The 26,057-nt window shown below is 51.0% G+C and overlaps 9 protein-coding genes across 9 annotated transcripts; 3 read left to right on the top strand and 6 right to left on the bottom strand.

The window, feature by feature from the left end:
- Window positions 1-2,690: 2,690 nt before the first annotated feature.
- Window positions 2,691-3,044, top strand: BDQ94DRAFT_162033 (uncharacterized protein; the record flags this gene model as incomplete). The annotated part of the gene is made up of 1 exon (XM_026769480.1): window positions 2,691-3,044. The coding sequence occupies one exon, from the start codon at window positions 2,691-2,693 to the stop codon at window positions 3,042-3,044; it is 354 nt and encodes a 117-aa protein (XP_026622575.1).
- Window positions 3,045-3,869: 825 nt separating this feature from the next.
- BDQ94DRAFT_162032 (uncharacterized protein) lies at window positions 3,870-4,254 on the top strand (the record flags this gene model as incomplete). The annotated part of the gene is made up of 2 exons (XM_026769479.1): window positions 3,870-3,994; window positions 4,029-4,254. The coding sequence occupies 2 exons, from the start codon at window positions 3,870-3,872 to the stop codon at window positions 4,252-4,254; spliced, it is 351 nt and encodes a 116-aa protein (XP_026622574.1).
- Window positions 4,255-4,842: 588 nt separating this feature from the next.
- Window positions 4,843-5,127, bottom strand: BDQ94DRAFT_162031 (uncharacterized protein; the record flags this gene model as incomplete). The annotated part of the gene is made up of 1 exon (XM_026769478.1): window positions 4,843-5,127. The coding sequence occupies one exon, from the start codon at window positions 5,125-5,127 to the stop codon at window positions 4,843-4,845; it is 285 nt and encodes a 94-aa protein (XP_026622573.1).
- Window positions 5,128-5,454: 327 nt separating this feature from the next.
- On the bottom strand, window positions 5,455-6,298 carry BDQ94DRAFT_162030 (uncharacterized protein; the record flags this gene model as incomplete). Its single annotated transcript, XM_026769477.1, has 3 exons — window positions 5,455-5,869; window positions 5,933-6,129; window positions 6,215-6,298. 3 exons carry the CDS (start codon window positions 6,296-6,298, stop codon window positions 5,455-5,457), a joined length of 696 nt encoding a protein of 231 aa, XP_026622572.1.
- Window positions 6,299-6,863: 565 nt separating this feature from the next.
- BDQ94DRAFT_150485 (D-arabinono-1,4-lactone oxidase) lies at window positions 6,864-9,325 on the bottom strand. Its single transcript, XM_026767591.1, has one exon. The coding sequence runs from the start codon at window positions 9,101-9,103 to the stop codon at window positions 7,361-7,363; it is 1,743 nt and encodes a 580-aa protein (XP_026622571.1). The 5' UTR covers window positions 9,104-9,325; the 3' UTR covers window positions 6,864-7,360.
- A 191-nt stretch (window positions 9,326-9,516) lies between these two features.
- BDQ94DRAFT_150484 (uncharacterized protein) lies at window positions 9,517-9,935 on the bottom strand. The gene has a single exon (XM_026767590.1). It carries the CDS (start codon window positions 9,866-9,868, stop codon window positions 9,551-9,553), a length of 318 nt encoding a protein of 105 aa, XP_026622570.1. The 5' UTR covers window positions 9,869-9,935; the 3' UTR covers window positions 9,517-9,550.
- A 1,961-nt stretch (window positions 9,936-11,896) lies between these two features.
- BDQ94DRAFT_150483 (uncharacterized protein) lies at window positions 11,897-12,520 on the bottom strand. Its single transcript, XM_026767589.1, has one exon. It carries the CDS (start codon window positions 12,497-12,499, stop codon window positions 12,230-12,232), a length of 270 nt encoding a protein of 89 aa, XP_026622569.1. The 5' UTR covers window positions 12,500-12,520; the 3' UTR covers window positions 11,897-12,229.
- Window positions 12,521-13,018: 498 nt separating this feature from the next.
- BDQ94DRAFT_150482 (uncharacterized protein) lies at window positions 13,019-13,721 on the top strand (the record flags this gene model as incomplete). Its single annotated transcript, XM_026767588.1, has 1 exon — window positions 13,019-13,721. A coding segment is annotated over exon 1 (235 nt), but the record flags the coding sequence as incomplete, so codon positions are not given.
- A 9,698-nt stretch (window positions 13,722-23,419) lies between these two features.
- On the bottom strand, window positions 23,420-25,919 carry BDQ94DRAFT_182311 (putative ABC transporter; the record flags this gene model as incomplete). Its single annotated transcript, XM_026774112.1, has 2 exons — window positions 23,420-25,795; window positions 25,907-25,919. The coding sequence occupies 2 exons, from the start codon at window positions 25,917-25,919 to the stop codon at window positions 23,577-23,579; spliced, it is 2,232 nt and encodes a 743-aa protein (XP_026622567.1). The 3' UTR covers window positions 23,420-23,576.
- Window positions 25,920-26,057: the final 138 nt, after the last annotated feature.

Here is a 26,057-nt window from a genome sequence, read left to right as displayed (position 1 = left end):
CGTTTATTTGGATTGACTTCTAGTTTTTTATCTCTATATATCTCTACGTACGTGCTGTCTACTATATTGATTAGGAAGACATTAAGTTTACTTTATTATTTGAAAACTTAATATTTTCTGACTAGTGTTAGAGTCGGAAACATCAAACAATACAGGTTATCATATATTTCTATTATTATATGTTGGGACACATATCTCTCCGTCGCCTGGAGGACTAGACGCGATACATCGTTTCTGGTCTAGTGTTTAGTGCACTAAGATTATGTTTATATGTCAAGCACTAAAGGTGTTTTTTAAACCAGAAATTAACAGGTTAGTATAGCTATTTCACATTTTATTTGTATTAATACTATCAGTTAAACATATCTCAAACTACCGGATATAATGCTAATGTAAAGATATCTTGATTCATTAGTATATTCTATCGTATTTGTAGGCTATAGTATATTTTCATGTTCATACGGCAGAGTCACCTTCCATTCAATCAGATAGATAAGGAAGCCTGGAGATTGTCAGCTGTTCATCCTCCAGGTGACTAGTTCATCATCTTGGAAATCTAGTTGATCAGATAGATATTCGTATAAGGGAAAAAAACACCCCTCACGTACATGGTCCGACAAGATGCTAAACACGGATGGCGTGCGTTTACGACCGTAATAACCAGGGATGGGGGCATGCGATGGCGTTCTTCCCATGGGCCGAGGTATTGAAGCTGCCTCGACCACCAAGCTGAATTGGATCGATGAGGGGCCAGGTAATGGTGGGTCAAATGGTAGGTCAGCTAGTTATCCCGAATATATTTGGTGAACCTCGAGGAGCCTACTGGTCCACTGAAAATGAGGTTGCAGAGTTAACTATCCCAGAACTAAGAGACCGGTTAAGCGCTTGTTAGGTTGAGCATTCAGCAATGGCGTCATTCAGGTGAAGCCAAAGAATCTGAAAAAGAATTTTCTCGTAATGTGTGGACAGTATCCTCGTACTGTAATCAGTTATCTCGCTGGTCGATGATCCCGGGCGCTGCACATATACATAGATAGCAGATGTATTATTTATAAGATAAATAGGTGCAGCTGTTATAGGAAACGATTTACTTCCATTCTGAATAGTTCGTTGACTTTAACCGGTCTCGGGTAATCAGTCAACTTCTTGAGGACGGGGATATTTCCTATGTCAGTCCACGATGTCGGGCACTTCATTCAGTTTTAGGAAAAAATCCCACCATCTTTGTCGGACAACCCTCTATGTATGGTGAACAGAGACATCGATGACTGACTACATAGTAAATTATCCTCAGCTCATCCGCAGCTGAACAAATGAGTTCAGACAAAACTACATTACAGAGGTAAGCCCTGTGCGGTAACCATAACAAGACCTCGTATATAATTAATTCAGCAGCTCCATAGCACTGATTGCTACGAGAGCGTTCTCCGCGATATTCGGTTACTCCTTTGTCTTTTGCCCGTGGCTCTCTGATATTATCTCGGTTGGTGATTCAGCTGAGCTCATCACTTAAATACTTGGACTGTCGGTAACCTCCGCATGGTGCTAGCTATAGTAAGTCCCATCTTCGACGAATTAGCTCTTCCAAGGGCATATGAGTTTACACTTAAAATGGACTGCAGCCTTCAGCTCGATGTGCGCTTCATTGCAATTGTGGGTATAGACATATTAGTGACCTGCGCATTGAAATCCACCAATCCGATCTATTTTCCGTCACCGTCTTGGGACTGACTGCTTTGTATGAGAAACTAACCGCGGGTTACGTCCGTCAGCTTCACGCACGATCTTTAGGAATATTTTCCATCATATAGGCTACTTCAGTGCCGATGCCTTTCTCCTTCCGATGCAGTACGGTGGCTAGTAGTAGTCATGGCAGGGAAAGAATTAATCCATGTGCAACTGGAACAATGCTTTGTGTAATAGTCTGGCTAGTCATTATATTAATCAGTCAGTCATTATCTTCCCTGTTCAGGGCACAGACATCCTCAAATTCATGGGTTACATGCTCTGATTTGTTGACCATCAGATCTATCTGGCTTAGAAAGTCTCCGGCAGAGCAATCCAATCAGATGACATTCGGGATTTGGTTGGAACAGAGAGCAATATCGGCAGTCCTTAGCATGTATATTTATGTAGCAAGACCACCGCTAGCATGCAATGTAACCTAGTCCCACTCAATCATAGCCAATAGGATTATATGGCTCTGAAGGAATGTTCCCAGCCCCATTGATTCATCAACTGGTAGTGAGATGCATCAGCAATCGCTGATCAAAGCTGGGAAGCTGAAAGCAACCAATATCACACTCCCTTCTATTCCCTGTCATGCATTCAAGCATCTTCCGAAACCCCGCCTCTACTTGAAGTCGACCTCGACGGCTCAGCCGTACGCGGGTTTCCACCCTTCAGCCGAATCACGCAACATCTCTTGGCGCGTAGGGCGATAGGTCCAGGGAGCAGAGACAATACTCTGTTGTATTGCGATCATGAGAGAAGCAAATCCAGACCGTATACATACAGAGTATGTATGTACATCTGAGCCTTCTGTGACCAGTAAACCGCCCGTGCTGCAATATACCATGGCACCGAAGTATGCAAGTGCTGGCGTATTTAAGGATAGAAGGTGTGCTCGTTCTTCCTTCCACCCTCACAATCTCATCTCCCCATTGAGTATACCCCCCGCAATCAAAACAATGAATTATCTTTTCTTCCTCTTTCTCGGGCTCTTCCAACTGGTATGTGCTGCCCGATCGGGCACATATGATGCTGGCTGGCCGGTGGGCGATGCTACGTGGAAGCAAACTGATTCGGACTTCGAGAAGGAAACAGGTATCAGCCAATACAAACTCTTTGATGTTGATGGCTTGATCTACAAGTACCAACTCGATATTGTTGTGAGCGAAGTGCAAGGAACTTTTGGGAGTACATATTACTTCATCGATGCCACCGACCGATACTCTCTTACTGTTTTCCTTCCTGGCGTGCATACAGTCAGCTACAACTCCGACGATCCTTATATTCTGTCGGTGAAGGTCGTGGAAGGCTAGTGATAGTGAGTACAGCATAAGTTTGACTGATAGCGTCAGGCTGACAAGCACGATCAGATTCCATTATCAACGCTGCCCGCCACAGACCGTGAAAATTTTAGTCCAACTGGGCTGCTGATAACAACGAATCTTACTTCAACAGTCTGACGCCTATTCCACATCACCATGTCCCCCTAATCTATTTGGCCGTTGGTCACACGGGAGTAGACTTTGCATAGTTCTAATGTAAGCTCAGTGGTGGGCCTTCAGACCTATTTCCAATCCATGGTGATGCTCTTGCTAAGTGCCGGTATCGCCCTTGACCATAGCAGAAGTGGTCCGTCGCTACCATCATTCTCAGGCTTTGACTGTTGATGAACTATACAAAACAGGCTTTTTGAACAAGACTCTGAAAGAGCTCTCCTCGTCAATGGGAAAGACCTTCCTCTAGTAGACACTAATCTGGCAATAGCTTTTTGACCATTTAGACGAACTTCTGGACAGGTAAAACCACAATCGGCATTTGAACAGTGAACAGTGAACGGCATGACTGTGGCGAAGCATGCCCCTCCTAAGTTATGCAAGACTGTGATCCGAGCTGCATCAGAATTTGCCACAATATTTTGGTCCTGCACGATGTAGTATCGGATTGAGAAAGATGACATCCAATTCAGCACTCACATGCCCAAGGTACACAAAACCCCTTCTCCAGATCTAAGCTATATATAGCCCCCAGCTCCCCCGAACTGCTCCTAACTCAACATGCCATCTCAATAAGTCCTCTACTCATTTCCTCTTCAAGGTTATCTTCCCAAGAAAGCCGACTCTCAAATTTTTCCAACAAAAATGAAGCTCCTCCACACCCTCGTCGCCAGCGTCCTAGGCCTGGCAGTCTCGGTACAGGCTACAGACTGCACTGAAGGCATGATGTACTGTCAGTCTGTTTTGGAAGACATTGGTATGGCTACCCGGTTTATTATAATACTATTTTTATATGGCTGCTAGGTTATTGCTCAATTTACTATATTATGCCAAATATTCCACTCTTATACCGCAGGCCATCTCCGCCTCCGACATGAGTGACCTCGGCTCTGCAACTGGAGCATTAGAAATACCATACGGGTACCTATTTCAATGTGGAAGTGGTGGATCAATCACCGTTGCGAACTTTTGCGGTCTTGGATGTGTAAATGCAGGTGCTGGACACAATGACCACTGCCTGCTTCCTTAATGAGTATGCCTGGCATGGGGTCATGGGCGCGAAATCTTTTGTGTTATGGTAGTGGTGGTCGCAGCTTAGATCCGTGGGTAGTACTATGATATAAGGCTGTCAAAATCCAATCTATTATCCTGTTACGCCTTTGTGCTGTTTGAGATAGTGTATGTATACAAGTATCGCGGTCCCGTCTTTGAGTGAGTCCTTCCGATCCATTACCGGTGGAACGAAGTCGCACAGAAGTATACATGGATGGACTGTTCGCTGTATAATTTGAAGCCTCCAGAGCCTCAGCCCCGCGTGATGTTACTATGCAGCCACTGTTAACGGCAACGATATCTTTACTCTGATCGTTGAGTATGAGGAGCAGAGGCTCGTAGTTAAAGACTGATTTGAGAAACAGACACTCCATTCTTGTTCTATTTGCACATGTAGCGTCACTTTTTATGTTTAGATAACTATATATATATTTTTCATACTTCTTTCTTTTCTCCTTAATGTTACAACTACTCGTTATATAGTACTAAATATTAGAGTGGCTATACCTGACAGTTCTACCTCACACCATAAATATGAAGAGGTCCTATACAGTCTATACTATTATTATATACTATCTAATTGGGCTCTCTGGCCTTTCCACGCAGCCATCTGAGATGCCGTGGTGAAAAGAATATAATTACCAGGAACAACCACCAAGAGTGGATGGAGCCAGTGAGATAGTCCTTCAAACGCAAGCCTATGAAGCCTTAACAGGATTCTCCTAACAACCACAACATTAGTACGAACCGCGCACCTGCTCATAAGCACGAACAGTATATATCCGTAAGGATACAACAAAAGACAGAGAAAGAGGAAACCCAAAGTATCTTCATTTCGAGTTGAATACATACTTGGGAGACAGTTGGTACTAGCTTCGTGATGCCTGCCTGACCTGTATCAGGTAATCCGAGAGCTATATCAATAGGATGCCACCTCAGCGCCTATATTACCAACAATCTGGATGAACTGATTCTGGGGAAATGGCAGTTTCTTAGTCGAACTGATTGGACAAACACTGAAGTAAAGAGTGGTGGTATGATCAATCACCGATTTGTTTGTAGTCCATCAGATGACTCGAGAATTTTTGTCAAGCAGCATGTATACACAATAAAGTCTTATTGAATACATTTTGACTGAATCTCATAAATATCAATCCACCCACACATAACGTTGTCATCAGTGGAAGTTTGTTATGGGGAGCAATCCCTTTTCAGGAAAATGGAGCGCCTCGCCAGGTTCATCCACCCCAAGAGCAATCTTTCCCACGGTGGTCGCAGACTCGATCAACCGATGAGCTTCCTTCAATCCAGCAACATTCAACTTGAGACGCTTATTAAGGTTAGGTACCAGCTTCCCCTCGTCTACGTAATGGGCCAACGCCTCGAAAGCTCGTTGATAGTTCTCCAAATTTGTACGATGATAAGCTGCCGTGCCCAGCCAGTTCCAAGAGAAGGTCATGGACTTCGACATGAACTCCGTCCCGTAGAGATCGAACTTGGCTTGCACGATGGAGCAAACTTTGGCGAAGGGTGCACAGATCTTGCCTAGGACGTGGATATATTGCTCCGTCCTTGCGACCACATAAACGTATCTGAGTTCATTAGTGTCAGCACTTTAAGCGCATGCCACGACAGTAAGACGGGTCAGAACGTACTTGATTGGGACATCCAGATTCAAGGCTTTGATTTGGGATTCGAGATCTTCCCTATGGTTCACCACATGGGTGGCACCCATTCTCCTGCATGAGTCCATGGTCTCAGGTCGGGATGCAGTTGCAATCACCACGGGGAGCTGCAGAACCTTCCTGGCGATTTGGATGGCAGCGCTTCCAACTCCACCTCCGCCATTAATCTAAAACAGTTAGATGTGTGCTCATAAGCCAACCAAGGTAGTAATAGTCACTACAACGTTGGCTCAGGGATTTAGTGAGACTCACAATCAGAATACCAACGTTTTCGTTCTGCTTAATCTCCAGCCTGTCAATAAGAGACTGGTATGCCGTGCCAAACGTCAGGCCCATACTAGCAGACTCAACGAAGTCCAGCCTAAAACCTCCCGTCACATTACTCAAATTACGATCTAAGCCTAATTTAGGTTAGACTACGGAAGTGGCGCTTAGAAAGAGCTGAAGAGTCTAAGGCATGGAGAGCTGAACATGCAAGGAGCTGTAGTGTACCAAGTGCCCGGGCCTTTCAAGATGATAGGAGTAGTAATGGTGACGCCCTCTTTTAGCTAGACATGCTGATAATTATTGTATCTGTTCATACATTGCAGGAGCGCTAGAGCTATTCGGGTTAATAAACGCAAGTTAAGTCTATATGAATAGGGATTGAAACACTGTTGCTTGTACCCATTATATTTTGGCAGGCTTGAGGATGCCGCGGCATTCCAGTTCTAAATGGTGAGAGACCCTTAAGTTAGTATATCATCATGTTTCCTCATGAGTGACAGTACTAGTAGTACGAGTACCTGTGGTAACCATTACTGAATCTATCGAACAAAAGTGGCACCACACTAATCCAGATATCCAACTGTAGGCTCCTGTTATGATTCCATGAACTTACGCGCCTATGGAGTCAATGAACCCGCAACTTTCAATCTGGTACGCAAAAAATATATCTGATATCATATTTTATGGTTCCTTCTATGCTTTCGTGGTGTCTTTCATTGTGTTTAGCTGTGGCGACGATCTTACTACCCCGCGGCACGCATTGTTTCACCAACCTCATGTGTTTCTGCGAGGCCTGAGGGCTTGACGGCGTTCAGGGCAATATTCATGCTTCGCAACGCACCTGCTTAGCTAGCATCTTACATAGCGGGCTCGACCAGGTGTAACATTATAATTGAAGGAGTTTGAACAACAGGGCCGAGGATTAACAAAAAAAGGTATAAAAGAAGGAAACAAATGAAGAGAGAAAAGAACACAGCAGTGAGGCAACTAAATACACGGTCACCTGAATCTTGGCCGGCCAATAGAAATCTCCGAGTCGGCCATTCCGGTCTATAACCCACAAAGGTGGGAGGCGCGCGTAAATTTGATTGCTACTTGGCCAAACCTCCTTGTCGCGATTCCCTCTTTCCCTCACGCGCTAGGTTCAGGAAGGACAACACTAGCCTCGCCCGCCGCCAGAAGATCAAAGCTCTCTTCACTGGTTGCTGTTGTGGGAGGACTGAGAATAACCTCATCTGATGATCCTTGGATCTTCTCATTTCCTAGCGCGGGCACAGAAGTAGCAGCCTGGCGACCCTGCTTCCCTTGCCATTGCTTGTGTCCGATCCACTCCATGCCGTCACCGGATCCCCGAACGCCTGCCTTCCGGCGAGTCTTTTCGCGCTCGAGAAGCGGAAGGACGGCCGGTCCTGACTCGTCCTCAGTACCTGGCAAGGCGAGGTTTCGGTAATGCCATTCACCAAGGAACATGCCGTCAGGATCCACATCTTGGCGCACCTTTAACCATTCCGCCATATCCTCTCCATACAGATTTTTCAGCTCCTCCCTCGTCGTCCGGAAGTTCTTAGCCCAATGCGGTCTTGCGCCCATTTCGCGCATGAGCCACTCGAATGCCTCGTAATACCGTTCCGTGCAGGGGGGATCCCGATGGTACGGGCGATAGAGCGTTGCATTGAGATACAGGGTCGGTCCGCCGGAAGAGGTAGGATCTAGGAACGGACGGGGTGTCTTGTTGTAGGTAGAGTCCGCGACTCTGACTTCGATGGGACAATGCACCCACAGGCCGTCGACAGAAAAAGGGATACGCGCTGTTTCGAGATCACCATTCAACCAGGCGGAGAGACGAGTGATGGCTTCGGGGCCCTTCTCAAGCGGGAGTGCCCATTCGTTGACAAACTGCGAGTACAGACAATTCATGAGGAGACCGGAGCGGGCTGGTTCTACTGCCTCCGTCACGATGGCTTCCGGCTTGAAACCATACTGCAAACCAAACACCAGCCATTCCACCCACGGGAGGATACGAGGGAAATAGTTAGCCAGGGCCAGCAGATTATGGTAGATATGGTAACCGAGTGTCTCCCCATAAAAGGACTTGGGCGGGTTCCGCAGCGGGAGGTCGGTTTTGTCGGCGTGCCAGACAACCGCACTCTTCTCATAGGGCATCCACCATACCCGAACAAATTCATGCGATGTCCACAACCCGGATGACCATTCGGCCAGCACACTCGACAGTTTGCGTCGCGTCTGTCGCCAGGCCACCTTGAACGCGGGCTCCGCCTGCAGCGTGACCTCAACAATGATACCAAGTGCCCCCAGAGAAATCAGCGCAGCCCGGAACAGCGACGGGTTACTGGTCGCGCTGCACCGCACCAGCTGCCCATTAGCCAGCATGAGAGTCAGCGATAAGATACACTCGGAGATCAAGCCATGCTGGAGAGAACTTCCATGAGTACCCGTGGAGATCACACCCGCGACCGACTGACTATCAATACTACCCAAGTTCGACAATGTCAAGCCATGTTTCTCCAGCTGTGCGCCCAAGTCTCTCAACCGAATCCCCGCCTGAACGGTCACCACCCCGGTCTCCGGCGAAACCTCCAACACCCGATTGAAATCATCCAAATTTACCAGCCAGGCAGAGGTGCAGGTCAGATCGGAGGGGGAGTGGCCACTCCCCACGGTGACCAGACGACGCCGACAATGGCGAGCGAGGTTGACCAGCTTCCGAATTTCCTCGATAGACTGCGGGCGCACGTAAAGTTCGGGCCGCGAATAGAAGGTCTGCGCCCAAGTATGATGGAGATGATGGGTGGTTGCGCGGAAAGGAACCACAGGATCGACGCGGGAGACCTCGCGCAGGATGGCGGGGTCCATATTGGAGGAGGGGGGTTCCCGTCGCTGCACGATTATCTGCACGATAGGCAATATGACAGGTCGGATCGGCGGCGGAGGGGCAGGATTCCGGAGTGAGAATTCAGAGCGATATGGGGACAAGGGATGATCGGTTTGCGGCCGATCACGGCATAATGAAGCTAGGGAGGTCCAAGAGATGGCAGTAATCCGTAGCACATCTGCACGGAGGACTTCAGAATAGCGTTGCTCACGTTTGGCGTGAACCGGAACGCGGCGGCAGACGCTGCCTGAGGCGACAACTTAACGAGGCGGCAGAATACGGGACCGGCTCGGGACGAAAGATAATCCGGCTGGCATTGACTGAGACCCGCTCTTCTAGTACGTTACCAGTAAAACACCGATATAAGCAATTATATGAGACACGCCTCCCCGATTCCTTATATCGAGGTCTTGATTCTATCGAGTATTCTACCTAAAGTAGCCACGTATATCACTTTGTTGCGCGTTCAACACCTTTCTTCGAAGAATATCACGTTCCTGACCTGCTAGCGAGTGTAAAGATGCTTGATTAGCATCAGCTTGTTGTTCTTCGTACAAGCGAAGGTCATATAATGCCTGCAGGGCCCTGGTAGATGATATGGCTGGTAGAGCCTCGACTATATCATCATCATCCTCAACTTCGTCATCGACTGCTGCAGAATACTGGCTTAGAACAATATTATCAATATCGGTAGTTGTTTCATCAACCTGTTCTTCTAAAGGGTCGAGGAACTGATCCAGATGCATGATATCTTGGATCCGTGAGGTGGCTTGAAGCTTCTGTAAGCTAGCAGCCAAATCATGTATGATCTCGCGGTCAGGAGTATCATGATAAGAGTCATCCGAAAGCGCGCGTGTAAAGCAGTGTCGGATTGTATCATCTTTCAAATCAAGATGCCATGCAGATATCGACCAACGGAGCGCTTGCAAAAGATTCATCGTAGATATAGGATCGTAGCCCCGATCATATTCAGTCATCATATAAACAAGCCATTGCCGTTTCCAATAAGCTTTCCAGGTTCGGATGATGCCTTGATCAAGCGGTTGAAATCGTGATGTTGAAGTGGGTGGCAGCCATATAATCAAAGTATTTGATAACTGTGTTTTAACCTCTTCGTACGCAGCAAGATGAGATGAGAAATTATCACACAATAAAGCAACCTGTCGGCCAGCCATCTTCTGATCGAACCAAAGAAGCCATTCTTTAAAGACCGCTGTAGTCATCCAACTTTTCTGATTGCTTCGCCATTTGCAGCCTAAATTCTCAGGGTTTATGCCTGCTGCTTGGAAAACTCGAGGCTTCTTTGCTGCACCAATAAACCATAGAGGAAGGCGTTCGGAGGCGTCAGAATTGCAGCAAAAGTGTATACTGATACGCGCTTTATCTTTCTTACGTCCAGGAAGTGAACGCGTAGAAAGACCACGATCAGGAGGCATTCTCCAATATAAGCCAGCCTCATCACAGTTGAAGATATCACGAGGTGCGTAAACACGCAGAGCTTTGCGTATTAAGATCATCTCATCTTCAGCCTCATTTCCAAGCATTACTTCCCTGCCCTCTCCGTATTGCCTAAGACTCTTGATGTTCCTCCTAGGCTGGAAGCCTCGAAGCCAGCCGTTACTGAATGACGGCATCATCTTATCAGAATAGATAATCGGCCAGTACTGCCTTGCTTTCTCGCCGTGTGACTTCTTGTGATATAGTAATATGGGACTGCGCGCGTTTTATCCAGTCAAGAACTGCTATCTCTAGCTCTGGCCACAACTCCGTTCGACGTCGTTTATCATTCAATTGGTGGTCGGGTATAGCATCAAGATAATCGTATCGGGAGGACAGGATACGGGATACAGAGGAAGGAGTAATCCGCTGGTTGTACGTTGCTTCGAATCACTTGATAGGTTGAGAATAGTGAGATGAGAATTCAAGTGATGTTGAGCGCGTAGAGCAGTTTCTGGCTGTTGGAAATGCAACATCGCGTTCGTTTGGAGGTCTGCTTCGGCATGATATCTCAATGATGACTAAATTAGCTTTTCCGATCATCCAATATAAGCAATCTTGTATGGAGAGAGGTCAAGAACGTGGCAACTTCCTAGTACAGTAAAACACGGATATAAGCAATTAATACAGATCACCCCTCAGATTGCTTATAGTGGATTATTCCCTATATCGAAATGTATGTAAAATGGCCTAAAATTAACCAGTCGGCTAAGAAAACCGACCATTTAGCTAAACTCACGTGCATTAATGTATATTATTATTACTATACAAGACTTTGGCTGTATTCAAGCTCTCCGATTAGTTGTTTATTAGTTGTGTAGACCCACTTTCCCTTAATAAAAGCAATTTAGTATGTAAAATCAATTCAGACCAGTGATTGAGTTGCTTGTAGTGGAGGATTGCTTATATCGGTGTTGCTTATATCCGTGTTTTACTGATATTGGAGAGTGAAGCAAGTTAGTATGGTGTTGCAATTTGGACACCGTGGCCAGTTGCTTGTAATGGAGGATTCCTATATCAGGTGTTGCTTATATCGGTGTTTTACTGTAGTAGTAAGTGAATGGCCCGATGACGGTATCATAATATTAGAGCAGTATCATAGGATAGTACTATATACCAAAATACTACGATTATCACTGTCGCAGCCATCACTCGTCGCTTCTTTGTGTATTCCACTGGTTCATGGGTATCTACGTAAATTCTAGATCCTTACAAGCTAACCCTCCCCTGCCCCTGTCTCTCTGATGCCTTGAGAATTTACGAATTGAATAGAATATGTTGGAACGTAATCTCAGTAGATTACTACTAGTCGAGGTCACGTGACGCGTAAACTCCGTAACCTCAACCGCTCCTTCCGAGCGCGCCTAGATAGAAGAATCAAGCGTTTATTACGACTTCAATATTGACCTAAAACGTCGTTTCAACAGAATATAATACGTGCACTGGTGAGACTTGATATAGTCGGCTTGTTATGAAGTAGCGGAGAGAGTATAATTTGAACCCGAGGCTGAGTGAGATTATATACGGAGTGACGAACAGCTATGGTAGCCATCGAATGGCTCGAAATACGTACCAAAATAATAGGATCATAGAGGCAGGATGAGGTGGCCTCAGGTCATGTGAGCACCACCATTCACAGCGGCAAGTTGACGAAAGGAGGCAGAGTCAGGAACGTCCTCATCAAGCAAAGGTAGAGGACCAGGGTCCGTGGCAAGAGCAACATCAGGAGATGAACAGGATATGAGTGAGGTCTGCTGAGAAAGTGTTGGATACCGAAAAAGATGGGCTGCGGAGAGATCAAGGCCGCTGGAGCGAGCGGCACCGGCGAGGCGCAAAGCGGTGATCGAGTCACCGCCGAGGCGGAAGAAGCTATCGTCCATCCCAATGGTGTGGGATGGGATATTCAAGACTTTGCCCCAGAGATGCTGCAGCGTGCGCTCCACCGCCGTAGTGGGGTAGCGCTTGGACTTCACAGCACCAGGGTAGTACGCCTCGATCTCCGTGCGGGAGAGGGCCGCTGCACGGTCCCGCAGCCGGCGCCGGTCAGTTTTGCCGGTGGCCGTCAGTGGCACGGCCACGATGGGCAAGAACAGCACCGGCACCATATAAGCCGGCACTACGTCATGGAGCGCTGCCTCAGCGACAGGGATAGCCGCGCGAAACACATCTGTTGGTGAAGCCAAGATCTCATTTGGCGCCGCAGTGTCACAATTCTGACCTTCCGGCTCCTGGTGTAGTCCGTCGCCTCGCACAAACGCCACTAGCATGGGCGGCCGCCCAGCTTCCGCCGGTGCCACCACCTCCGCCACCACGTCGTGCGCTCCCGCAAAACAGTGACGGGTATAGTGCTCAACCTCGCCCAGCTCAATGCGCTGTCCCCGCAGTTTGACCTGCGTGTCCTTGCGTCCAATGAATCGAAGGGACCCGTCAGCCGTGTACTGTACTAGATCGCCTGTCTTATACAGCCGGCCAAGGTCTGCGGGTTGACAGTCACGACGGAAACTATGCAGCCATAATGGCGGATCAATGAATGCCGCCGCTGTCTGTTCTGGGTTGAGATAGCCACGCCCGATAATTGGACCCTCAATCAGCAGCTCGCCCACCACCCCGATAGGGACTAGTCGTTCATGGTTCTCGCGATCTACTATCCAGCATATGCAGCCAACTGCCCACCCGATATTGCCCACATCTGAAGCTGACTCCAAATGAGTTTGAACTGTACTTACCACAGCACACTCTGCTGGGCCATATGAATTTATCAACTGAACATGCGGCCCCCAAATCTCTATATCTGACTTAGTAATCGGTTCTCCAATGAGAGCCAACACTTCCAATCCTGGCACAGTGTGGGGCTCCAGGGTCTTGATAATAGAGGGTGTTAGATGTGCCCATGTTGCCATGTATTTATTGATGGCCATGGCTACATTCTCTTTCTCTGCGAGTGACGGGACACAATTACAGGCCCCGGAGATCAGTGTCGTGAGTGTATCGGATATACTGACATCGAATCCGTATGAAACGAATTGGAGGACTCTCGCTTTTGGTGTGAGATGAAGCCGTGGGCCATGTGATGTCGCGCTGACAGAGAAAGCCGCATGTGAGATGATAGCCCCCTTAGGGGTTCCAGTCGAGCCGGAAGTGAAGACAGCATATAGCGCATTTTTGGGCGTAACCGGTGAGTGTTCCCATATGGTGCCTTTCTCTTGCCAATCTATGCTGTTGTCACCCACCATGATCACCCGTGATGCCAGGCCCCCAGCTGTCGCAGCCTGTGATACAGATGCTATAACCAGCTTTGCTGACACCGCGCGGCAGATCTTCTGCTGTCGTGCTACTGGATGTGCCAGGTCTAGTAGTATAAATGCTCCACCAGCCTTTATCACTGCTAGTATAGCTACTATTGTCCATCGTGACTTTTCAAAGTACAATGGTACAAATACTTCAGGCCCCACACCACATGCAGCTAAATATACTGCTAGTACTGATGAACGCGCATCCAGCTCACTATATGTAAAGTTGCCGTCCCACGCACAAACAGCTGGTGCATCAGGTTGGGCGTGGCATTGCTCTGCTATGAGTTCATGCACGCACCGGTCTACCCGTTCCGGCAGATCCCTGTTCCACTCCTGGAGTTGATGGCAGTCCTCTGCACTAATGATTTCCAGCTGGCTGGGCGTCAAATCGGGTTGGTCAATGATCACGTTCACAATATGTCTGAAGGTGCTTGCAATATCTGCTACCCGCCTGTCGCCCAAGCTTGTGGACCAGTACTGCAGCATGATTCTAATGTCTCGATCACTGATCCCTATTGTGACGGAAATATCGTACTACATTCAAATTAGTCACATACTCTCTGTATAAAGGCCTCGATCAGGCGCGGTCAATTTCACTATCTCCCGCCTGGTCATCAACTCACCTCTGTAGGATCCTCACCCCCGATACCTTCTATTTGGATGCTACTCCCCTGTTCTCCCCTCTCATCTGTCAAGCGCTGAAAGGACATGATTGTATTAAATAATGACCCGCCTGTCATTCCAGCCAGGTGCAGGATTCCTGCAAGCGAGTAGTGCTGGTAAGGGAGACTCTGCAGGTAGTCTGTGTGGTTCTTCTTCAGCATCGCTAGGACGGATATGTTAGAGTCGGCTGCGATACGACACACGAGCATGTTGATCAGCGGCCCAACGATGTCATGAACCCCGCGGACCGATATATCGCGGCCGGAGTTCAGGTAGCCGAAGCATGCCGTCTTTGCGCCCGTGTAGGCCTGGAGCACCAGGCCCCACGCCACCTGGAAGAGGTTGGACAGGGTCACCTCATGCCCTTGACAGAACTTATAGAAGCGCTCACCAGCTCCGAGATGGGCAGACGTCAATCTGAGTTCTTTGCGCTGCTGGTTTCCCGCACCAAGGCCCTGCAGGGTGGGCAAATGGCATGGCTGCACCCCTTCTATGTATGACCGCCAGTATGTTTCGGCGGCCACTTCTGGGAGGCCACACAGATACTTAATGTACTCTTCATATGGCGTACCTGGCTCTGTCGGGAGCCTGTGGTCGTATGACAGCCGTAGGTCCCGCTGCAGGATGCGGGACGAGTGGGCATCGATCAGGGCGTGGCTGATCTCGAGTGCGCAAAACGCCTCAGTTGGCGTGACACACAGAAGCAAGCGATGTGGGGGGTGACCTGCCTGTCCTAAGGCTCTCGGGTGCTTTTTGAGGGAGGTGATGGGGTCATTGTTCACACATTCAACAACTGCAGTATTGGCAGTGGTCAAGCGCCGTACCACCTGGGTAGCATAGCCCTCATTTCCGCTGTCTACAAAGACGGTCCGAAGAACCGCGTGGCGGTCAACAACCTGCTGCCAGGCGTGCTGGAGGCGGCCCATGTCGACTGCACCTGGTATGCTGCTTGGAACGACCTTCCAGATGAAACGTGGCCAGTAGAGCCGAGCATCCTTGGCCTGGCTGAGCAGGATACCTCGCTGCATCGGCGAACAGGGATAAGCGCCCCCGACGTCCCGGCCTAGCATTCCAATTTGAGGCAGAGTTCTATTGAGTAACCTGTCGAGGCTATTATACGTCAGAGGTAAGAGCGGAAAGTCATACAGCGTGTATGTCGGATCTAGGGAGGACAGCTGCTGCACTGCATCCTGTAACGACCGCTCGCAGTTGGCCATCCAGCGTACGATGGCGTCCTGGTGTTGCATGTACTTATTATAGCAAAACAAGAATTGCAAACGTCCACGCTCCACTGTAGCGGAAACGTCAATGAGCGCAAATCGCTGCACGTTGCCTGCTGCATCTGATGGGTGGTCTTCCAGCTTGACTGGCGGACGCAGGATGGATCCTTGCCGCTCCAGCTGTTGATACAAGCCGAGATAGTTGAATGCGATCTCTACTGGGCCACGGGTATCGAAGACTGTTCGACCCTCCGGGTTCAAAAAACGAGAAGCAAAGTAGGCCCACCCATTACTTGGAGTCCGCCGTCGCGTGTCTTTGGTGCGACGGACAATATCAACGATACCAATCTCTCCGCCGTCTGTGCCAAGGCATGTTGGCCATATTGTGGTAAACCAGCCCACCGTCCGCGATAGATCGATAGAGGAGTCCCACGGTTCCCGCCCGTGGCCCTCGTTAAAAATAGTGGGCGGGGGCCGGTCAGGGAATGCTTGAACGAAGGAATGCCAGAGTGCCGCCTGGAAGATCTCTACCGGCTGAGTTTGGAGGGCATCATTCGCCGCTCCGAAAAGTACGGTAGTGAGCTTCTCGCTGAGGCTAAAGCCGCCGCGGATGGTATTACCGTGGGAATTCTGGTGCCACACCGGACCCCAGTAATCCTGCAGAGCCGGCGGTATGGTGGAAGGTAAGGCTGCACTTGGGGCTAGGTGCTCAGAGCTATATTTCGCCTGTAGCCGGCACCATGTCTGGAATGGCAATGTTTTGACTGCGGATAGCTGGCCGGTCTTAAGCAGTTCCTCCAGATCTCCCAGGATAATCCGCCATGACACGAGGTCAATAACGAGATGGTGCGCTACGAGGAACAGGTACTGTTCCGCGCCGTCGATATCGATCAGATCCGCAGCGAAGAGTGGACCGTTCCCGATGTCGAGACTACGCTGACTGGTTGATATGATATCCCGGGCATCTTCCAGGCGTGCCACCGTCCAGTATTGATACCGATAGCTACGGTCGATCTGGGCGCTGACCATTTGAGACCACTGGCCGTCTTCGGCTCGGCGGAAGCGAGCGCGTAGCATGGAATGATTACGAACAAGGACGTCAAGGGCTCGGGCGAGGTCGTCGCGGGCGAGCCGTCCGGCGACTGGGAGGAGAAAGCTCTGGTTGAGATGATTGGGGCCGTCCTCATTGAAGACAAAAAATAAGCGCTGGATGGGTGAGAGCTCAAAGACTCTGTCCACCAGCTCGTGGGTATCAAGTAGGATCTGATGACCGTGGGCTAGGGCTGAAGCGAGACGTGATATGGTTTTGGTGTGGAAGATGTCGGCAACGCTGCAAGAAAACCCGGCCCCCCGTAACTGTGCAGAGAGCTGCATGGCAGTGATCGAGTCGCCACCTAGGCGGAAGAAGCTGTCATCCGCCCCGATAGAACCGGGCTCAATATTGAGGACCTTGGCCCAAATTTGCTGCAGGATGTGCTCCGCTGGCGTGCTGGGGCTGCGTTTGGCCATCGTAGTGCTGTGATATACTTCGAGCTCCGCGCGTGATAGCGCTTTCGCATGGTCCCTCAGCCGTCGTCTGTCAGTCTTGCCCGTAGCAGTCAGTGGAATAGCCACGATGGGCAGAAAGAGGGCCGGCACCATGTAGGCTGGCACGGCATCGTGGAGTGCTGCCTCGGCCTCTGAAACGGCTTCGCGGAAGGCGTCAGTGGGCGCGGCCAGCAGCTCATCTGCATCATGCCCAACACTCCCCTCGCTAGTCTTTCCAGTTTCCTGGAACTTGGATTTCAGACTATTCCCAACATCCTCCCAAACAAAAGCCACCAGCAGCGGTGGGCGCCCGAGCCCCATTGGTGTCACTACCTCAGCCACCACATCGCGCGCCCTAGGGAAACATTGCCGTGTGTGATGCTCAACCTCACCAAGCTCAATTCGCTGTCCCCGGATCTTAGCTTGGGTATCTTTGCGTTTAATAAACTTTAATGATCCATCACCCATATACTGTACCAGGTCACCTGTCTTGTACAGCAGGCCAAGATCTTCCGCCTGGCAGCCAGGACGAAAATCATATAACCAGGATGGGGGGTCAATAAATGCTGCTGCTGTCTGTTCTGGATTATTAAGATAGCCATGTCCGACTATTGGTCCTTCAATGAGCAGCTCGCCTACTGCCCCAATTGGTACCAGCCGCTCGTGCTCGTTGCAGTCCACCACCCAGCACACACAGCCAACTGCCCATCCGATGCTGTATGCGTCAGTCTTTGTCATACTCGGGTGTACAGTTGAGATGGCCGAACACTCTGCAGGACCATAAGCATTAACTATTGTCACGTGCCCATCCCAAGATTCAATATCTGCTACTGACACTGGCTCGCCCACCAGAACCAAGGTCTTTAGTGTCATGACATCTTCCACCTGCACCAACCGAGCAACGGACGGAGTGAGTTGTGCCCAGTTGACGCGAAGTTGAGTAGCTGCCCTGGCAATATCATTGCGCCGGGAAGCATCGGAGGGGATGCAAATGCAGCCGCCAACTGATAAAGTTGCAAGAATCTCGATGATGCTGGCATCAAACGCATACGACGAGAATTGGAAGACTCGGGATTCGGCAGTCAGACCATACACCTGTCTATGTGCCAAAGTACTGGTAGCAAAGGCCGCGTGCGGAATGATCAAGCCCTTCGGGGTGCCAGTGGAACCCGAGGTAAAGACAGCATAGAGCGCATGGTCAGGCGTAACTGCTGAGCTTTCCCAACCGGTGCTGTTGCTGTTTGTCCATAATGTTATTGCATCGACACTCACCACTACCACCTGCGCCGCCAGATCGCCCGCTGCCGCCGCCTGCGCCGCGGACGAAATAATCAGCTTTGCTGACACTGCATGGCAGATCTCCTGTTGTCGCACTGCTGGATGTGCTGGATCCAGTAAGATAAAAGCTCCACCAGCTTTCATTACTCCTAATATTGCCACTGTTATCCACCGGGACTTCTCAAAACATAATGGCACGAATACTCCAGGTCCTACACCCTGGGCTGACAGGTATACTGCCAGTGCTGATGACTGCGTGTCTAGTTCATCATATGTGAAGTCACCATCCCATGCGCACACTGACTGGGCAGTGGGTTGGCCTTGGCACCGCTTCTGGATCAACCTGTGCACGCATTGATCCACCCGCGCCGGGACCTTCCCGTTCCATGCCTGCAGTTGGCGTCGATCCTCGGGGCCTAGTAGTGGCTCGCCGACCTCCTCAACCGAAATCGGTCTGCCCCGGTCCAGGCACAGCTCCCGCAGCAAGTGCTCCAAGTGTCCTGCCAGTCGCTGTACCTGCACCTTTGGCACCACTTGTGAATCGTAACTCACCCGTACCTGAACTCCATCCACCCCGAGACCACATTCCACCAGAATGGTGTACGGGTTGAAAATCTTGAGTTTCCTAGCATACTCATCCCCTGTGGCATCCAACCTCGGCCCCTTGGAGAATAAACTCGTGCCGTTTGCCCCACTTCCATGCGCCGGAGGCTGAATTACCAACAAGGTTTGGAACTGGCAGCCTTGTTGTGTATCAGCGCTGATCCGCCGAATGTGCTGTAACCCCATGTGCTCGTACGCGGTCATGGAATTCGCCTGCGTCTGCACCCGCTGTAGCAAGACCTGAATATCCTCCCCCCAGCTCCACGCCACCCGCACCGGTACCGTTGCAATTGTCGGGCCCGCCATGCGCTCCACTCCTGCGACTGCCCCCTGCCGTCCGGTAACGGTGGCCCCAAAGACCACATCCGGGGCGTCCGCCTTAGTGTAATGGGCCAGGAGGATTGCCCATGCGGCACGAACCACTGTTGCTGCGGTAATCCCGTTCCGCGGCCACTGAAGCCCACTGATTCGGTGTTGCAGCACCTCATCCGCTCGTGGCTGGTAGCCTGGCCACGGCAGACTAGGGAAGGGCATCGACTGGCATCCGCCGAGCTGACTCTGCCAGTACTCTTCAGCGTCGATGGTGGCGCCATTCTGCAGAATATGCTTGATATACGCCTGGAATGGCACCAAACGGTCTCGGGGACAGCCATGATACGCCTGTTCCACCTGCTTCAGCACGAGGGGCAGGAACCACCCATCGACCAGTGCGTGGTGTACGGTCCAAACGAACACGGGGCGCTGACTACTACCAGGGCAGTCAATAATAGCAAACCGTGCGAGAGGTGTCCCTAGGCTCATAGTTTCTTGACTGTCCCCCTCCAGGTACGCGTTCAGGTCTTGGCTGGTCACGATCAGGCCCTGCTCTGCAATGACAACCTGGACCAAGCCTTGCCCTGCCAGATCCACGATCCGGGTTCGCAGAATTGGTAATGTCGTGATAACCTCCTGCCATGCTTGCTTCAAGCGGCCGATGTCAACGTGACTCTGCAGCTCGAGCACAATCTGGCAAACATAGTCACCCGGTTGCTTGGCTGTGATGGTGAGCATCCCTTCCTGCAGCGGGGTGCATGGGAAAGCATCCTCTACGTGATCCATATCCACGCCGCACTGAACCGCCACTTGGTTTCGAACCATGCCCACATCGATTCCTGAGTGAAGCAGGGATAAGGGTGCGATAGGTTTCTCAATGCAGGATCCTGCCTTCACAACACGCGCCATCTCGCTCAGGCATGGGGTGTTAAAGATATCTGCTACAGTCAGCGAAAGACCCTCCTCCCGAGCTGCCGCCACCAATTGTACCGCGGTAATAGAGTCGCCGCCAATTCGCAAAAAGCTGTCGTCCGCACCGATCCGCTCATGGGGGAGGCTCAGCACGCAGGCCCACAGTTCCTGCAGCTGTCGCTCCAAGGCTGTCATTGGTGCCCGGAGTTTGCTGCGGAACAGCTGCAGCTCTGTCAGCTGCTCCAGTGTTAGAGCCTCACCCAACTCGCGGAGCCGCCGTCGATCCGTCTTGCCCGTCACTGTCATCGGGATCGAATCCACGGCAAGATACGCGCTCGGCACCATATACCGTGGCACCCGCTTCATCAGGCGATTCTCCACGCCCTGAAGCCGTTGCTCGAGTGCCGCGCGTACCCTGCTTGGAGCCTCGTTTGCCACCTCTCCAATCGCGATGAATGCTACGAGCACTGAGTGGTCACCGCCTCGTAACGTCACTGTTTCAGCCACAACGGGTAAGTTGGCATCGCCCGCCAGGGTTTGCCGGATGTGATGCTCAACCTCACTCAACTCAACCCGTTGGCCGCGGATCTTGACCTGTGTGTCTTTCCGTCCGACAAAGACCAGGCTCCCATCCGCGTTGTACCGGACCAAATCACCCGTCTTGTACATCCGACGACTCCGTCCTAACGTCTGATTATAGGTTTCGCAAAACTCAGAGAACCAGGTCGGTGCTTCTATGAAGGCTGTGGCTGTCTTCTCGACATCATCGAGGTATCCTCTTGCGAGGATTGGTCCTTCCACTAGCAATTCGCCGATAGCCCCTATAGGCACCAATTCGTGATGGTTGTCGGGCTCGACAATCCACCCAACACCTCCGGCCATATTTCCAATACCTTGTGGGCTGGGGGATGATCCGACGCTTTCAGTGGCAGCACATATCACGGAGCATTCGGCTGAGCCGTATGCTATAATCACTTGAACATGGTCTGGTGACCCGGTAATATCATCCCGTGCTAGCGGTTCTCCTCCAAGAACAACGTGTTTCAAGCTGGGCATGTTCATGTGTCGTATGACTCTGAAGAATGATGGGGTGAAAAAGGCCCAGTTAGCTTGAAGCTTGGTTGCTGCTGCTGCAATGTCATCACGACACTCCGACTCGGACGGCACACACACACATCCACCGACTATCAAGGTCGTGACCAACTGCAAGATGCTCGCCCCGAACGCGTATGATGCGGATTGCAGAACACGTGAATATTTATTGAATTGCAGCCGGTTGCTGTGGGCGAGGACGTTCGAACAATAAGCTGAATGCTCCACCACAACGGCTTTAGGTGTTCCCGTCGAGCCGGAGGTAAAGCTGGCGTAGGCAGCATTATACGGCTGGGCGGCGGATGTGAAGTGAGCGCTGTTCAGATCAGGGAAAGGAAGTTCCGTCATACTGCGGAGTACAACCACAGTCTCTGCCAGCCTTTGACTACAGCGGTGATTTGCCGGGGAAGATAGTACAAGCTTAGCATGGACACTAGCGCACAGCTCCTGTAGCCGCGACTGTGGCTGGTTCGGATCTAGCAGCACAAAGGCAGCGCCTGCCTTCAGAACCCCTAAAACAGCTACCACGACCTGGCAAGACTTCTCAAAGCACAGCGGCACAAACATCTCCGGTCCAACGCCGTAACCGGCCAGATGGACGGCCAGTGCCGTGGACAGATGGTCTAATTCCCTATACGTGAAGTTGCCATCCCAGGCACACACGGCAGGCGCGTCCGGCGTAGTCCTGCATTGCTCAGAAATGAGCTCATGCACGCACCGGTCAACTCGTGTTGGCACAGTGCCGTTCCAAGCCTTTAGTTTCAACATGTCGGCTTCATTGAGCAGGCATTCTCTTTCCTGTTCCTTTATACCTAGAAAATACCCCACTCCATCAGCGTCGTCCCTTTGCACCAATGCCCCGAGCTCACCCACGTCGTTAACTGTGACCTCTCGTATCACTGGGCATTGTTGTTTGGCTCTGTCATGGTCATTAACAGCCTGCGAGACGGATGAATTATCCAATCCTTCTCCTGAACCTTGGTCCTCCACGAGTTCTCCGGTTTGATGAGTACTGCCTTGGGTGCCATGTGTGATTGTCATTGTGCACTTGAGCCGTTTCGCTTTCCGCTTCCGTAAATCTGTATCTTATGAAGGATGATGGGATGACTACCTTGGGTTCCAGAATAAATGTCATGCATGGAATATATATATGTCTGACTAGTCTCTAGATCCATACTCAGTGTTCTTTCTGGGCTCTTCCTGACCGACATCCAACAATGGCAACAAATGCATCTTTCACCGCTTTTCTCCATGACAGGTTCCCTTTCAATGCAAGGTGAGATGGTGTGTAAGGGATCTGCACATCTGCTGAAAATTGGCCTGACGTAGTCTGCTGACCCTTTGTTTCGGGGTTTCCCACTTCGCGTGTACAGCGAAGTTTTGATGAAGCGTAGCTGAACTAGCATTCAACATTAAAGACCGCTAATTCAATTCATATTTCATGAATCGATCGAGCCCGGTATGTAAGATGCTAGCATGCACATGCTTCACCGTCTGAAGCAAGAATGTGGCCAGAATGCTGCCAAGCCCCTCAAACTCCCATAAGCACAACCGCATGCTTACAGATTTAGGAAAAGTCGTCGCTGCAACTAAGCGCCGAGATCTGCATACCTTGCCGGATTTGGAGTCCAAATTGAAATTGTCAGTTGGCGAAACTACGTGGGGAGCACAGCATGGCATAAAGTGAATGCAATATGAACAAGAGACCGACTGCACGTAGCAGAGAGGAGAGGAAGAAGCCATTGGCAGATAATACAACAACCTGTTTTGCTACGAACGAGTAAATTCGCATGTATCGCTGCCGCCTGCTGAGACTTCGGGTCATGGCCAAGCTATAATCTTACACGCCTGTCTACGTCGGGGGGTCGGAGGCTTACCCTTTCTTTCCCCAATCAGCAGCTGAACGAGCCCCGCACTAGAGGCCTCCTCAACCCGCTCGCAGCAATCGAATCGAATCACCTCTTCAAATTTGCTTCTTGCGCTTGAAGAGGTGCACCGAATCGAGATCCAGAGAGGTCTCTTGAAATCTATGTATATATATACTACTCGTCCACCGTTCATATAGAGTACCACTCGAATCTTTCAAAATCCTCCCGCACCGTCTCCCCTTCCGCCACACTCTCAACCTCCGCACGTACCGCACCTTCCTGGAAATTCGCTGCCCAAGCCTTATCCCAAACTACTGGCTCGCTCAGTCTACTCCCCGGCTTTAGTGTGCCAAATCTAAAATCTAACGACTCCCCCGCATCGGAAGGTAGCCGCATGAAGTAGCGCACACTGGGAGGAATCTCCTCCTTCACATGGGAGATCATGACCAAAGCTTGGTCATCCGTGAGTCCACGGAACCGAGCATCCTCGGGTGCAGGGTGGACTTTGACAACTCGTTTAGTGACGAACTCGCCATGTTCGATGAAGTTTAGACACTTGTCCCGGATGGAGGCAGGCATGCCGGAGAAGGCTTCGTCTAAGATGACGATATCAGGTCGGTGAACGAGAGCGCGAAGAAACAGGACCAGGCGCTGTTGAGCAGTGCTAAGCTCAGCGAAGCGAACCGTGTCGGCGTACTCAACACCGTGGTCGGGATTGTAGAAGTCGGTGTCAGATTTGACGAGGGTGGGGAAGAGATCGCGGGGAGTGGTGACTTTGGTAGGTTTTTGGGAGATGTTGGAGACGTCGGGGTCGAGTTCGGCGCGGAAGAAGCGGAGGATGGCGCTGACGTCCAGGTCACGATCATGATTCAGAGTGGGTTTAGCGAGGAAGGTTTCCGCGAAAGCTGATTCAATGGCTTGTCGGATGGTCAGTTGACGGGGGAAGAAGGCGTGGATTTCGGGAGAAGAGTGGCCAAGGCGGGATTGGAGCTCGAAGATCGAGAGGCCTGGTCTCCCAGCTTCGGGGAGTCGGGTGCGGCCGAAGAGACGGATAGGAAGAGCGTAGGTTTGGGGATGGTCCGAGGTTATGAGAGAGAGCAGAGTGGTTTTGCCGGAGCCGTTGGCACCGAGCACGGCCCAGCGTTGCCCGCGCCGAACTGTCCAGTGCAGGCCAGCTTGTGGTTTGTTGTACACGTGCTGGGTCCAGTCGCCCAGGACGCATTTATCACCGTATTGTACGCGGACGCCGTCCATTTCGATCAGTGGTTCACCGCCCTTGATAGGGAAGGATGGGGCAGCGCGACCCTTTCCTTGTGGCGGAGCTAGCCGCATGTCCCATATGAGTTGGCGATCGAGATGGCCTGCATCGATGTATTCCTTAGCCTGTTCGTAGGTGTGGTGAACCCACTGATCTTCTTTGGCAGTCGGCTTCTCATAACTGCCTAATTTCTTCCATACGTTGAACACCTTCTCCGCTTCCGCGCGGGGAGCTTGTAGAAGGACCCGGTGGGAGTTCCCCAGCACCATAATATGCGTGACCCAGTCGGGCAAGGGGTCCTGAGGCCGGAGAGCGAGAACCAGGCGGGGATCAGACTTGGCCGCCAAGCGCCGGAGGAGGGCTGAGATGCTTCGAACGGTAGCGGGATCCAGGCCCATGAACGGATCATCAAGGAGGAGCAATTCAGGCTTACTGAGGAGGGCTTTGGCAATCCGAGTCCGTCTGGTCTGACCATTGCTCAAGTTGGCAACCGGCATATCGAGTAATTCATCCAGCCGGAGCTCCGAAACAATCTGCGCCAGCAGCTGCTCATCATGTATCTTTCCATCTTGTTCGGATTCCAACGGGTTCAAGGAAGTTTGGCCTCTGAGATATTGGCGGACTGTCCAGTCGGTTTCCTCGCGGAGACTCTCGTATCGGGCACTCAGATACGCGCCGCGAGTGCCTCCAATGGCGCCAGAACCTTCCCCACTGAAGCCAATGTATTGTATTGCGTTCCCCGCAAACCGTAGGCGGTGATCCTTTTCGGCAATCTCGTCGCTGAGGAGGTACGGATAGCTGCGCGCTGTGGGCGGTGTGCAAATGTATTGACCACGAAGAACGTCGAGCATCTGCGTCCTCCCCCCCGAGCCAATTACCGCCCAGGTCTGCGGAGCATCGCCGCCGTCCTGAGCAGGGGTGGATTTGGCGGGTAAAACGAAGTTGAAGTCAGGAAAAAGGGGAGGATTGCGGCCTTTGGCGGCATCTTCGGGAGTGGGATAGTTCTCGTAGAATGTGGCATTCTGTATCCGAATTAACGGCGGCGCAACGGATGAGACTGAGCGTGCGGCGCGAAGGGGAGCTGAAGACCGCAGCGGCCTTGTCCTGCAAGCTAGCCGGAACATGGCACCGCGGGTGAGAATTGTAGGTACTGTGTATCAAGATTATTTCCTCGTCCAGGCCTCCTATTCTACATGCCGAAATCGGGATGAGTTCCGCTGGTAGTAACAACTCCCCGGACTAGCGTTAGTCCGGCTCCGACCGAGCCTTGGCATTGTTGATACGGGGAGAAAACGGATGTTCGTGAAGCGATTGAACGACGGCAGTGGAGTCGCATTCTTTTGTGCAATTCGCAAAGTCGGCGGAAGGTCCTGCGAGTGTTAGTGTGTCAAGTGCTGTGTCCATCAGATCAG

The sequence above is a fragment of the Aspergillus welwitschiae genome (genome assembly GCF_003344945.1).
Source record: "Aspergillus welwitschiae strain CBS 139.54b unplaced genomic scaffold BDQ94scaffold_36, whole genome shotgun sequence".
Taxonomy (NCBI): domain Eukaryota; kingdom Fungi; phylum Ascomycota; class Eurotiomycetes; order Eurotiales; family Aspergillaceae; genus Aspergillus; species Aspergillus welwitschiae.
Note: the sequence above shows the minus strand (reverse complement) of the source record. Positions and strands in the feature narration are given on the sequence as shown.

Bases quoted from the DNA above. Each gene is read 5' to 3' on its own strand.
- BDQ94DRAFT_150485 (XM_026767591.1), bottom strand. From the start codon at position 9,103: ATGGACCCCGCCATCCTGCGCGAGGTCTCCCGCGTCGATCCTGTGGTT.
- BDQ94DRAFT_150484 (XM_026767590.1), bottom strand. From the start codon at position 9,868: ATGCATCTGGATCAGTTCCTCGACCCTTTAGAAGAACAGGTTGATGAA.
- BDQ94DRAFT_150483 (XM_026767589.1), bottom strand. From the start codon at position 12,499: ATGGACGATAGCTTCTTCCGCCTCGGCGGTGACTCGATCACCGCTTTG.